The sequence below is a fragment of the Pseudopodoces humilis genome, chromosome 26, assembly GCF_049639895.1.
Source record: "Pseudopodoces humilis isolate 2021_Gansu_Grassland_sample_001 chromosome 26, ASM4963989v1, whole genome shotgun sequence".
NCBI lineage: Eukaryota > Metazoa > Chordata > Aves > Passeriformes > Paridae > Pseudopodoces > Pseudopodoces humilis.
The window spans coordinates 982943-997430 of NC_142225.1; the positions used below are offsets into that span (position 1 = coordinate 982943).

General features: G+C 43.4%; 1 protein-coding gene across 1 annotated transcript in view; it reads right to left on the reverse strand.

Moving 5' to 3' along the window:
* The window catches only part of IPO9 (importin 9), a 39208-nt gene that overhangs the window by 10721 nt on the left and 13999 nt on the right, over positions 1-14488 (reverse strand). Inside the window, exons 7-17 of the mRNA XM_005530234.2 lie at positions 13734-13853; positions 9197-9297; positions 7826-7884; positions 7181-7332; positions 6038-6136; positions 5795-5901; positions 4513-4652; positions 2714-2873; positions 1523-1749; positions 1173-1321; positions 201-329 (exon numbers count right to left, since the gene is read on the reverse strand). Of these exons, the coding sequence (XP_005530291.1) occupies positions 201-329; positions 1173-1321; positions 1523-1749; positions 2714-2873; positions 4513-4652; positions 5795-5901; positions 6038-6136; positions 7181-7332; positions 7826-7884; positions 9197-9297; positions 13734-13853 (1443 nt within the window). The remainder of the gene's footprint in view (positions 1-200; positions 330-1172; positions 1322-1522; positions 1750-2713; positions 2874-4512; positions 4653-5794; positions 5902-6037; positions 6137-7180; positions 7333-7825; positions 7885-9196; positions 9298-13733; positions 13854-14488) is intronic.

Genomic DNA, 14488 nt, shown 5'->3' on the forward strand with positions numbered 1-14488 from the left:
AAAAGTCACTGCAGCCCACTTAACAACAGTACTTCCATGGCAAAGTGGAGATGGCAGAGGCTCTGGGGGGCTGCTGATACAGCAACTGGCAAGCACAGCCTGGGCATCCTCAAAGGCTGTGTCACCTCTCTTGGACTGGTACAGCCCTGCAACGCTCCCCCTCCCCACTGTCACCTGCCTCCCCCTCCCCACAGGGGTACCTGCATAGTAGCATTGTCATCTGTGTTCAGGCTGCACTGTGCCACTGCAGGGAATGCCTGGCAGATGAGGAGCTGGGACAGAGGGGGTTTTGTATTCCTCACAACTGTGGTCAGTATATCAATAGAAGTCTGAAAGGAAAGCACAAAATGTCACAGCAGCAGCCACAGAACTTGAAGTCAGCACTACCCACCCCTGCTGCAAGCATCAAAGGCAGGAACTGCACAGATGTGGCCACTGCAGCAATCACACCTTGAACTCAGAGTCCAGAATAACTTTTAAATGTGAGGACCCTGCAGTCACACACCCAAGCACCACTGGTGTGAGCTGTAGAAGTTCCCAAGACAGTTCCCACATTAAGAGCAATGTTATCACTCAAACACAGCAAACAGATGCATGCTAACCAGAACAGCCAGAGAACTGTTCTAGCTGACTTGTTCCATTTTGGTTACATTGATTTAAATTTATTTTAATTACCCATAAGCATTTGTTACAGTCATACCAATTAACAGATTATATGCATATTGATATTGGATGTTTATGGGTTTAATTCCATACAACCATTCTACACAGTCAATGCTTCATCTTTTATTGGGCACCTATATAATTTATCTCCGATTCATACATATGTGATACATAAATCAGGAAAAGCCTTAGGAAGAAGTGCAAGGAGTAGTCTGCTGGGAGAAGAGACTGTTCCTGCTGAAAGATGGCAATGTCACATCAAAATGACTGGGGATGACTGATACTGTGGAGACTGGAAGCAAGCCAGAGGAGCAGTTTAAAGCAAACTTTTGGAAGAATCTTCCTGAACCTGCAGTTTGCCTCTGCTCCACAGAGAAACCTTTCCCCAGTGACTGATTGCTCCAAAGCATGTCCACAGCAGCCTTTCTGCCCTTTGCAGAGCAGCCACCCCAGGTGTTAGAGAACAGGAAACATCTCAAGCCCAGGCCATGCCCCACTACAGCACTTACTGCACACAGCCCCGCCGGGATCTTGTCAGCTGGGGCCTGCATGATGCTGACAAGGGTTGGGATCAGCCTCATCTGCATTGGACCCTGGCAGGCTTCTATTTGAGCTAGCTCTTTAAAAATATCCTGGGCAAGAGAAGCAACAACAGGATCTGGAGAGAGAAAGCACCATTTACTAAAACACACACACACACATCTCAATCTTTGCCACCACTATTTTGGCTGGGCAAAGGAGCAAGTTGTCCCCCTACCACGGGAATCAATGTTCATTCAATGACCACTAATAAAGTTTTCAGCAGAAGGATTTAACAGCCAAACCAGCTGTGCTTTGGGAATGTAAGTGGAATGCATACCATTACTGTACTTGAGGAATATTGCAATGGTGAAAGGGCAGATCTTGTTCTCCATGCTGGCTGTAAACGCTGGGTCCACCGTGCACACAATGCACAGCGTCTCCATCACCAGGTTCAGCACCTCGGAGCTGAACTGAGTTGCCAAGTGGATCAGGCCATCCAGAATGCTGGGAAGGAAAGGCTGCAACACGTGGGTGCTCTCAGAGATCTTCAACTGGTCACAGTAGCTAGACGACAAATTTGTGATACAAAAATACATTCCTAATATATTGAAGTAACTTAAATATACTGCATTCTAGGTGATACGTAAGGGGTTGTTCCATCCTGTCCATTCTTATTCCTTAAGTTCACTCCTCTAGGACTTGTCTCCTTCAGTCTAATACTGCTTGACCTCCCAGCAGCTCAGCAGGAAGGAGGAGGAAAGCTCTCACCAGAAATCTTCCCTCCACATTCCACACAAAGCAGAGTTGAGCACAGTGATGTTAGAAGCTTCTACTGCCCCTCAGTGACAGATCTCTCCATCAATGGAGAAAAGGAAAAAGTCCAGGACAGACTCTGCTTACAAAGTGTTTCATTACCATGTTCTACAAGTGAGCTGAGGGGTGAGAAAGCAATTTCAGGAATAACTAAGTCATAAATTTCTAACTTTATTTATTCATTAACATTTCAGTGCAAATAAGACACAAAGCGTTGTTTGGAAGTGGTGAACAGTTAGGTTTTAGCAGATTTTTTGGTGACTGTTTTTCTGAATTTACACTAATGTTCATTTTTTACTTTAGAATGAATAGAGCAGAGTTTCCTTCTGACAAAAATGGGGTAAGAAAATCAAATCCCAAGCACTCCTTATTGCTGTGATTGGCTCCATAGGCCTGTATGATGTCAGTCACCTTTATGACCAAACAGGAATAATCTGGGTTTCATCCTTGCGCTTTCCAACACTACCTTGTGCTGCTCCTCCCTGTGACCATACCCATCACAACACTTTACAGTAACCTTGAACCTCAATTCCATATTCCTCATTAGTTATTCTATTTTGAACCTGTTTGCTTACACTTTTTAAGCTGCCATCTACTTCATTCAAAGCAAAACCTCCCAGAGCCCGAAGAGAAAATGCTATTTTAACAAACCAGTTTATCAGTGTGATTTATACCCCTGTCCCTGGGGCTGTGGAATAGCCCAGGGTTTGCTTACCCCCAGATGGCTCTGACTGCAGAGATCCGGACAGAGGGGGGCTGGGTTTCGTGCAATCCACTGACAGTGGCTTGCAGGAACTGCTGGATGAGCTCTGGAGACATGGCCACGGTGAAACGGCTGGCGGCCCACAGGGCCCGGCCCAGGAGGAAAGGAGACACTGCAGCAGAACAAAAAACCTCAGTGGTTTCAGAATAAGCTTATGGGTTTAAAATCACAGCTGCTTCCATCCATTATTTAAAATCTTGTCATCCCAATAGGAAATCACTGAAATGTGACACACAAGACAAATGTGCCAGCATACAAAGAATTTTTGTTCATGGGCAGAATCCAGTTTATTTTCTTAATTATTTCAAAGAATAATTTCTCATTTATTAAAAAAACCTCCTCCCTTCAACTATTCACACTTGAATTTGTTCATCACTGAACAAAAGCAAAGGAAGAAGACAGAGGCTTTTCCAGTAATTCTCATTCATCCAGCTCAATATTCTGCCCCCAGCTGAAGAAAAGCATCTTAGGGAGAGGAATTAGAATAAAAGAGCTCATACCTGGAGACCTTTCACAGATTACATTACTAGTTCACAGCTATCACTCTGCAGTTACAAAACAGAATTCTGTGGTTCACCAGCACCACAGAAGCAGTGGACATTCATTATCCACTCACCTGCTTGCACTCACCAAGGTATGATACATCTTTATCACACTTAATCCTGCTGCCTTTTCAGACTATGAATCTCCTTATCTATCTAGACTGGCCTCAAAGTGATGATGCTCTCTGTTCCTCAGCATCTTTACTGCCATTATTTATGCTCCTGCAAGTACTAATTTTAAGATGAGGACATAAAACACTCTGTGCAAGATGTACAGCAAGAGAAGAGCTTTGTTTTTTAAGTCAGTATCATAAAACACAACGTTTCTTTGTACCATTACTGACCATTAAATGGATATCCTTGGAGAGCCATCAACACACTGACTCTGGGAGCCCTTCTAGAGCACAGCAGCTCATTTACAACCCAATGCCACACATGTAAATGAGTGTAAATATATGTCAACTGCTGAGGCTGGTTTCTTACATGCATTGCACACTATGCACTTTGTACACACTAATTCTTCACCTAACATTAACACAAAGAAAAGAAAAAACTCTTCTTTGTAATGTGCTAAATAAGTGTTTCTTTGATGAAAAAGGAACCCAGGAATCAGTTTTTTCTACACTGACAACTCTATGTGGACTCATTAATGATGCTCACATTGCCTTAAACTTCTAAAATTTTAATTTGCAAGGACTTTTGAGGTCTGACTTTCAACAATTCCTCTGATTTTCTTGCACACTGATGTGAGATAACACAGAGAGCAAAATCCTGCTGAGCTCCCAATAATAGACTCCCATTTAGCCAGGAGCATTATTTGAACTCATGTGCTACAACTAGTGTCAGCCTCAGCATAAAACAAATGGATGATATGGTGCAGCAGGAATTCTGAAGGCAGTTAAACACTGCTGGTGACTTTCCCAGGAACAGACACAAGACATCACAACAGCTATTTTCCACCCAGCTCTCTGAGCCCTACATTCTCATGCATCCAGGCAATGAGATCCAGCTGAAAGCACAGTCCCACATGTAAAGGACTTACACTAGAACTGGGAGCACGTGGGAACTCACAAGATTTGTTTTTTTCACGTGAGCAAGGTGCACAAGTGCATTTCTCAATACCTCATGCACACATCGTCTCTGATTCATCAGAGACTCCCAGTGTCTGGCACCCAGCAGTTATTCCCTGGGATGCAGGGTCCCACATACCTGAAAGGTTGAGGTCTGCCAGGACCACATTTGTCAGGAAGCCATGCATATCAAAATGTATTCTCCCATTCTTCACACTGTCTGTAATTATAGACTTGACTGAGCCCAGGGCCAGCATACAGGCTTCATGTATTTTCCACCTACAAAATAGTTCAGATGCCTTAAGACTTTTCCTCCATCATCACTCAAGAAATAAATACATATTCTGAAGTGAAGTCACAAGTAATTTTTTGGATTAAGCTACCACAACTATTTCCTTGATCCCAAAAGAGAATTTAAGAAAGCCCTCAAAGAGATTAACATTCACAAACTGCAAGATGGGGGCTTGGAAACTCCCTCAGGATGGGCAGCATTCTCAGCCACTTCCTAAAATACTGGTGGAATAGTTCTTACATGTACCAATTTTGTTCTCATAATAAAAAAGAACCTCTTCCGTGAAAGCTTGTGTTCCAGCCACGCTTTCATAATTTATATGCAGAAGCACTGGGATACCAAACTACATTAAAGGCTTAAAAATATCTAATTTTGCATTAACATTTTGTTAATTATGATGATATAGAACTATGTGCAAATACACTTCTCCCTGGTTTTATTTGTGAAGCCAAGAACCTACTTTACAAATTCTCAAAACTGAGGCAGAGATGGGGACCTAATGTCTGATTTTGCAGCCATTCTGCTGCTGTTCATTATCAGAGTGGCTACTCTGACACTAACATTTAAAATAAACACAAACACTGAACCAAGCACTGTAAAACCAGGAGAGATTCACTGTGGACCAGCAACCAGGTACTCCTGCAGTGGAGTTTTCTTCTACCCCCAAATGACATTAAAGACTGCAACTCTGAAGTTCTAAAATTGAACACATACATCTGCATACAGCATGGCTCTTTGTGACATCAAGTAAAAAAAATATTTTTATATATATATATTCCTGAAATTTTTATCCCAATTAACTGAATATGAAGTTATTTCTCTTCTGATTCTGTGTAAGTTTTATAAGAATTATCATTTCCCATGAGATATTTTAAGGAACATCAAGCTCTGAAGGGAGGGAGCCTTGGCTCAGATAGCTTGTGCTAGGAACTGCCCAAAGCACTCCACGTGAAGGTTTCACCATCTGGCTCAAGAACTGCTGTATTTTCCTTTGCTTCTTCTAATCAGAGATCTCCAATTCAATCCTTGCCCATCAGTAGCATGGTCACAAATGAAATGTGATTAAATCATGGTGCACCCAGAGCTCCACACCTGCCCCAGCAGCATCCCCTCAGCCCCAGCCCCTCACCAGTGCTCAGCGCCGCTGTTTTTAGCCTGCTCAGCTTCCTGCAAATGCCTCGTAGCTGCTGCAGCCAGAGCAGTTGCACTCTCATTCTGGAAATCAGCAGCCACAGCCTGTGCACAAGGAAATGGTAACACTCATTTGTATGGGCTGTTAAAAGTTGGCCCTTTCTCTAAATGCCTTGCCTGAAGGCAGGTTTGATATTTGTTATTACTGTTTCAGTATCTAAATGTGGAATACATTCCGTACCAGCAGCAGATCCTGAGCAGCAATTCTCACTGTGTAGGAAAATGTATCATCATCTTCATCCTCCACAAACTGCTGTGGATTTGCAGTCCAAACTTTTATCTACAGGAGACAAAAAGGATAGGGCAGCTGAGAATTCAGGACACCATGGGTAAAAGGCAGCTTTTCTGCTTCCTGTAACCTGTTTTGGAAAACTACTTTCAGAATTTTTCTCTGCCATAAGAAGTCCTCATCCTCAACTGATTTTTCTTCTATTCCATTGGAGAAACTTTTGAAAAGAAGAAATTCTCTTTGTTCTGAGCTCATCTTGCTCTTCTGCCCCTCATTTGAGATCAGAGTTTGACAGAACTAATGACTGACCTGGAATCAATGCTATGCAGCTTTATTTTTAGATGAGGAATGGGAGAAGCAGATAAATCTTTTAACAGAGTGCCTGTTTTTATGCATGTCTACCTAAACTAAAAGATGATGGTTGTCACACTCAAGAGGCCAGTAGCTATGCAGAATTTCAGTACAAATTATTTCACCCTACCAGCACAACATTTTTGCTGTCACAGAAAGCTGTTTATTCCTTTCAGCATGATAATCCTCATTTTCACAGTACAATGCATCCTGGAAGAATGAAGGAAGAAAGCCTCAAAGAGCTGTGGCTGTTCAGCCTGGAGAAGATTCCAGGAAGACCTTAAAATTGCTTTAAAACTAAAGCCCTTTTACCAGGGCCCCAGGACAAGGGGCAACAGTTTTAAACTGGCAGATGGTAGGTTTAGATTACAGAAGAAATTCCTAAGGGGGTGCTGAGACACTGGATATGTTGCCCAGAGAAGTTGTGCATGTCCCATCACTGAAAGTGTCCAAGGCCAGGCTGGATGGGGCTTGGAGCAACCTGGGATAGTGGAAAGTGTCCCTGCCCAGGACAGGGGATGGAACAGGATGAGCTTTAAAGTCCCTTCTGACCCAAACCCTTCTGTGATCTGTGATTTTCTGTCTACCTTGTACCATTTTGGAACCTCTAAGTGCTGCCACAGCTAAGTGATGGAACAGCCTGTTAGATTACAGCAGCTTCCACGCACTGAAACTCTTCCTAGGACATCTGCTGGTTTAAATCTCTCATTTTCTTTGTTTCCTACACAACACAAATATGCTCACCTGCTCCTCTGTTATCTGCATGTAAAGCAAGATGTAATAGATCAGGTCTGGCAGAGCCTTCTTCACTGTGCTCTTAAATTTGTTGTTTTCCAACAAGGCATGAACAAATTCAAATATGCTGAATACCAGATTTTCAAAGCCCAGAACTTCACCTGAACCAAGTGGAAAAACCAAAAAAGAACATGACTGAATATGTCAACATACAGAAAGGTACAAATGGATATGAGAACAATTACAAACTGTTAGCTTGTCTGTGCAGATATTTATTCATTCTCCTGGACTAGCAAATGCAGCAGAAGACCCAGAGGGATTTCTGACCTCATCACCTTCTGCTCTCTTCCCACCACACACCCCTCATTAAAATTTATCAAGCTCAACCTAAAACCTATTTGATTTTCTTTTGTCCCACTACTTTTACCTCAAAATTGCTGCCAAACTGACCCCTTGGGCCATTAGAAAAATTAAATTGTGTGGCTTAATTGATCACCATCACAAGTAATTTGCAAAGATGTGATGGACACCATTCTAACATGGCAAATGCACCTTTAGCACAATCTCCCATGGTGTTTCAGTCATTGCTTTGACAGCAATATTTAGATAAATCCATTCCTCTTCAAATAACAAAAGTGAAGTGCAAGTTCTTACCATCAGAATCCACAGGATCCTCCACCTCTTCTGTATAATTTACTTCTGTTCTCACATAAGTGGATGGAGTGAAGGAAATGCTTTTTTCCAAAGAATAACGTCTATTTTGGAATTAATCTGTTCCTGTCTTAAAATTCCTGCTAACTTTGAAAGCTTTTGTTCTTTAAAAACCTTTTGACTTCGTGTAGAGTCCTGTGCTTCACAGAGAGAACTGCAGGAACTCCTGGCTTTGTGCATTGCCCAAGTTCAAAGACCACTCACATATCACTTCAGCACATCTTTCATATTATTTGATTAACTTAGATCAAATTCACCAAGGTAACCCAAAACTTCATTTATGTTAACTTTGCAAGAACAGAACCCCCCAGGCTCACTCTTTTCAGGGGATGTGAGCCAATTCAACACCTCACAGCTGCCCAAGGGTGAGGAGCAACCCCATGCTCCCACATCCTACCTAAGGTTGGCTCTGCTCCCTACCAAGCTTCTACACAAGCACCAGCCCTGGGAAACGGCAGAAAACTAACCTAGGGGTAGGAAGGAAGGAGTTTTCTTTGGGGATGGTGAACTGAAGATCCAACAAGTACCAGAGTGAGCACAAGGAAAGGAAGACCAAGACTCCCCTTTTGCAAACAATAGCCCATTTTATCAGCCCAGCTACCAGCAGGACTGTAATAGGAGTCAGGACAGGAGAGAGAGAAATACACCATCAAAAATCCAACAAACAGCTCCTTGTATTTTCATAGATTCACAAAATGGTTTGGGTTGGAAGGGATCTTAAAGACCAAGTAGTTCCAATCCCCCTGCCAAGGGCAGGGACACCTTCCACTGTATTTTAACAGGGGTCTGAAAAAACAGAATGGAGAGATTTGAGTTGTCAGTTTTCAAGTACTGAGCAATGCACCCACAGACCACTCTGACACAGCTGGATGTGCAGTAGAGCACTGACTGAAAATTCAAATGGCAAATCAGCTTCTGCAGCAAGTGCAATCTGGGTCAGCAAGGGGTACTGCTGGTTCTTCTCCTGAAGTCTTTACACTGTGATCAGCATCTTTTTAAGAAGACAATTTTTACCAAAAAGTACCAGAAACAATGCAGAGCTCGTGGCAGTTCTACAGGACACATGCATCAATCAGCATACATTTTAATCAAAAAGAAACTTAATGGACCCTCCAGAAGTAACAGAAAGATCCTGTTTTGTCTGGCAGGACAGAGCACTCTGTGTATTGTGCTTCTCCAGCAGTCAGGTCATAACTGTGTATGAGACTGAGTTTGTCTCAATTCCAGTGTGCTGGGTTTGCACAGCAAAGAAACCCAACGTTTCACTACCAAAAACCACTAGATACAGTTACACCCATTCACTACCAAGGATATAAAGCAGCACTTTCTGTAAGTGTGTTCCAGACGATGGGCAGGATCTGTTGCATTGATGAAATCATGTGCTTTGGGTAGTTCTTCACAAGTGCTGTTACAGCCTGGAACCAAAAAGAATATCAGTCAAAAGTGAGACTGGGAAACCACCAACACACTCAAATCACAGGCTGCTGTTTCATTAACAACTGAGGTAATCCAAAGTCATCCTGTCACCGAGGTCGCCTCTCACTCCTGCACAATCCTCTCTCTTGCTCAAACACGGACCAACACACCTCTCTTGGTGTTTCCTCTTTTGCAGGGAAGCAAAGGGATAAGATGTGACACTCTGGAGTGAAGACAATGCCATAATGTGGTGGTAAGACGATGACTCAAATCCAAGGCACATCACTGTGCACCACTGTCTGGATACAATTATCCTGAAAGTGTTTTGTCCCAGAAAAAGAACTCTAATGTCATGTAAAATCAGACTACTGCCCATTTTCCACACTTCTACTCATGCAAGCAACACATCCACTGCACACCCAGGGAGTAGCTGGAGAAGCAAACACCCACCCAGATCAATTCCCTTCCCATTTCAGCTGCTGACACCAGAGGCTGTGCCAGCCCAGCACAGGGGATGCTCCATATGGATGCTGGGGATATCAGGATGATCAGCTATCCATAGGGGATTGTGCTTGGACTTTCATGAAGCTGATCATCCTGACTTAGGGGAGCCCTTCCACTGACACTTGCCAAAAGCCTTTTGGGACCCTCCAGGAGTGAAAGAGCTTTCACTCCTCCCTTCCTCCCCAGGGGCACAGCTCCAGCTGTGTTACACTTGTTACACAACAGCCACCCACTGCCTGAGAGGTGGCTGCTCCCAGACACACAGGTGTCAGTTTGTTTGTGCTTACCCAATACAAACCACTCTATGCAGTTTGTTTGTTTGCAGCACTGGGTACATTAACAGAAACAAAAAAAAATAGTATTTCACCTTCCAGAAGAACAACAGCAATCTAATATCAGTATTGGAGATGAGCAGTCATCAGGAATAACCTAGATAGGTTTGGAAATGAGTCTGGCAGGTGCTAGAAGGAAGCATTACAGAAAACACCTGCTGAAGCCTCCAGGAAAAAAAATTATGTAGGTGCTGGCAAAGGATGTGAACCTGATCTTCAGGACTGCTGCAAACTTAACACCCTGCCTAGGGCCACAGGAGCATCCAAACAGACTTTTCCATATGCCACCACATATGAACCCTATGTAAATGTTTCTAAGCTCTACGCCCAACCAACTCTGCAGGAAGTGCTGCTGGAGTGCTAGGGCAGTTCTTCAATTCAATGGCTCTGCAGCTGTAGCAATAGAAGGCTGCATTTGCAAGGTCACACAGTCCTGCAGAGCAAGTCATTAAAAAACAGAGCACTCTCCTGTCAGATGTTGTATTTCAACCCCTGGCCCCTCATTCTGACAATTCCCACTGCTCCTCTGAACTCAAAGAACTGCTTCACAGATCCTCTGCCAATCCCCACGTATTGCTCCACCACCTATTAGTCTTTCAAGAAAGCCCTTATCCTTCTCTCTTCCGAGCACTGCTTCTTCAAGTCACTCTATCAAAGCCTTTTATTGCTTCTCTTCCTGTTTGCATCTTTTAACAGAGAAAGAATCCCCACATTTTTGGTATAAAAGCTTAAAATACACACTAGAGAGCATGATAAAGCTGACTGTCAGAGTTCAACAGGGGCAGGTGAAGTACCTTCTTCATAAACTTGGGAAGTTTGTCCCAAGACATAGATACCACTTCATCTTCCATCCAAGAAAAAGAGGTTATGATTGTTTTTTCGAGCTAGTTATTTGTTCCAGCATCAGGAAAAATGTAAGTGTAACTTCTCTGACCCACAGGTGTCAAACAGCTTCTAAGCACAAATGAAGAAGCACAACACTAACGCTGCAAGATGCTTTAGATTGTTGGTTAATTGGTGTTTCTGATATATTACCACACACTAAATACACCATTGTATTCCAATTTGTATTCCATTATTGCGAAATTTGCCTTAAATCTGTCACCTGTCATGTTTCATCATTCTGTTTCTCTCAAAACAATCAATAGTAGCATGTTCAGTGCTGGAATTAGGATTCAAGAACTGCACACTTGCAGCTTATTAATCCTTAGAGACACCAATTTAATGCTGAACTATCAAACACAACAATAAATTACATCATGGGTATTTCCTTCTAGTCCTCACACTTGATGATATTTTTCTTGTGGCCAAACCTCCCTTCTCCTCCAAGGATAAAAGGCTCTGATTTCCTGCTTATAACTGCTTAAAAACTTGTAACTATACTGGGAACATCTTGGGACACACTAACCATCAGTGGTTCCCCATGATGTGATCCAAACTATTCACTCCCCTAACCAGGATAACTGTCCCAGGGGATCAGGCAGATGTGCACACTGCAATAGCATTCCTTAAAGCTTCTGCCACTGTCCTGCAGAACATTCTGACATGGACAGCACAACAGTTTAGGTCAGGGCTGCCTCTGACTTCCATCAAGAACTCCATGAGTGAGCTCTCAAGTGAGGAAAAAAAAGTCTTCCTGTCATTTGCCACATAGCACTTCATTGAGGAAAAGATGGGATTGAGTTTGCATCTGGTTGAAAATGTGCTATAGAAAAGTCTCAATTCCCTCTTCCATTGCATCAGCTTTTCAAGGAGTTCCTGTAATGACCTCATCTGTAGAGCTGGTTTAAATAATCCCTTAAGGTTTCTTGCTTCTGCATTACAAGGACTATAAAATCCACTTCTCTGGAAGTGAAGGCAATTCATGGGTCTTTCACATGAATCCCTTTTTCCTCAGAAAATTGCTATCATCAGCTTAGAAATCCTAAGTGACAAAACCATGAATTGCTTTAAGTCAACATTCAGAACACTCATATCTTCACAAAGAGCCTCCTACAAACCACTTGTCAGCAGCAGATCTCCTGAATTTACTGTTTAAATCCACACTGATTTTCTGCTGCCATCGATGCCACCTGACACACAGCAGTGTATTCAGACCCAAATCCTCTTGTGCTGCACCTCCCCTGCAGAGGCCAAAGGCAGAGGCCCTCACACAGCTAAGGAGCAGAGCAAGAACTTGGTGACATTTCCTCAGAGACTTTCCCAGCCTGTCACATTGTTCAAGAACCTCCTGGTGGGATCAGTGCTGACATACCCATGCAAACAGCCCAATGCCAGCAAGCACTTACTTAAATAACAGAAAAAGCTGCAGAATGCATGGATGTAATGAGAACAGAACTGGTCTGGTTTAGAGTGAAGGCATCAGTTACAACTGCTTTCTGTGGAGGCTGAAAAATACCACTACTCATTAACAATCCAAATGTGAGTATCTGGAGTAAGAGATCCAAATATTCTTGAGCTGCAGTCTGCTCAAATCGAGATTATACCCTGCAGTGATCCTTTCATGTCGCTGTTGCTGTGTATCACTACCCCAGAAATCCCAGTGCACCGGCAACAGAAAGGAAAAAAAAACTCACAAAAGACACTCTCTCAACAAAGACTGCCAACATCCTTCCCCAAACTCCTTTCTAGTAGTGCTGCACAGCAAGAACAGCTCCAGCTGTTCCTAGAGTACGAGACCTGCAGACTGAGAAGCCACAGGATCCCTAGAGCAGGTACTGCTGCCTTGAACAGGACTGAGAAAAGTTCCACAACACAGAGCTCAGGGGCTGCTGGTTTGTGACACACAGTAGCACCCTCCCAGTATGTGTTCTCATTACTTCAGCACAAAGCTGGTCATCCTGAAAAACTTTTGACACTTGTCTTCGGAAAGGTCCTCATTGTTTTCTTCAGGGAACTGAATGGGCTTCAGTGCCCAGCCTCAGAAACAGGTACACTGACCTGAGCGTTACTCACCCCAGCACACAGGCATGGAAATGAAAGATCTGGATTTGATCCTGCAACTGATGCTTTTAGCTCTTTGCTCTCCCATGCTGCAGGCAGCACTACAGCTCCAGTGCTCTCCAAGCTGTTACAGGGGTCTGCACTGGTCCTTGTCCCCACGCACAAAGAGCTCTCCAGTCCAACCTCCCTTCTCCACGAAACCAGGACAGTACACAAAGACCTTCCATCTCTCTTTCCCAGAGATCATTTAGCATTAGAGAGCAGGCAAGTTCCAAAAAAGCACCTGCACGTAATAAGCTTTTACAACTTCAATGCAGCAGAATTCTGCAGCACCTTTAGAAAAGACTGGTATTTTAACTACAGATTATGGTGTCCAATACATATCCAAAATACATTAGATCAGCAAATGACAAGGACAGATGGTCCTATGGACCAGATTCCTCTGGAAAATTATATAGACAGATCCTCATGGATCTCATCATAGGTATCTTCAGTATAGGCGAACAATTTATTTCAGTGTTGATGGTGCTAGGAGCCAAAAGCCTTCAGTGTTCATACCATGAGCAATACTGGGAGATATGCCACTTGAGTTTGTTTTCCAGCACATCTGAGTGTCTGTTGGTATTAAATTCTTTCTCCAGCCCTAAGTGACTCACCTTTAAAACTTCCATCTTAAACCCGCTGTCCGATGTAGGCCCATCAGGCATCTGCAGGGCCTGGACAAAGGCTTCTGTGAACTGCTGCACCACAGGAAAAATCAGGACCTTGGCAGCACCCTGGTTACAGACAATGCAAGCACAGCTGAATACCAGATACAGAACCCCCACATCTGACAGGTAAAGCACTAGAAGCAACTGCAATTGCACTTTTCTGGTACAAAATAAAAAAGAAACTCATGGCAACTGCAGAATATTGCAAAGCCACATGAAAGCTGTTTCAGACATTACTTGGGCTCTCTCTTTATGTTAGGAACTAAGCTCAGCTGAATCCCACTCTTCAGAACCCCACAGCACAGGCTGCCACAAAACACACACATCCAACTCATCACTTTGGAGTCTCAAGAGATCCAGACAATCCAGTCTGGAGAGCCCCAGGGGCAATGCTCACCCCCTCCTAGAGAGGCATTTCATTTGATGAGCTGAATCCTGCCCTGCACCCCAACACCCCCAGGCTACAAAACCAACCTAGGGCAGCTCCACCATACACACAATTACCCCAAACCCTGCGGCTGGCATTTATCTCCCTGCAGAGCTCAGTAACAACAACAAGCTGAGTATCAACAGCTGGCCTGAAGATTAGCAGGATGATTCTTCCTAGGAAAATGCAGTAAGTATTTTTCCAGATGTCAGAGCACTCCATAAGCAGTCCTTGGCAGAGCAAGTAAAAAATAATTTTATTGAGATTATTCCTC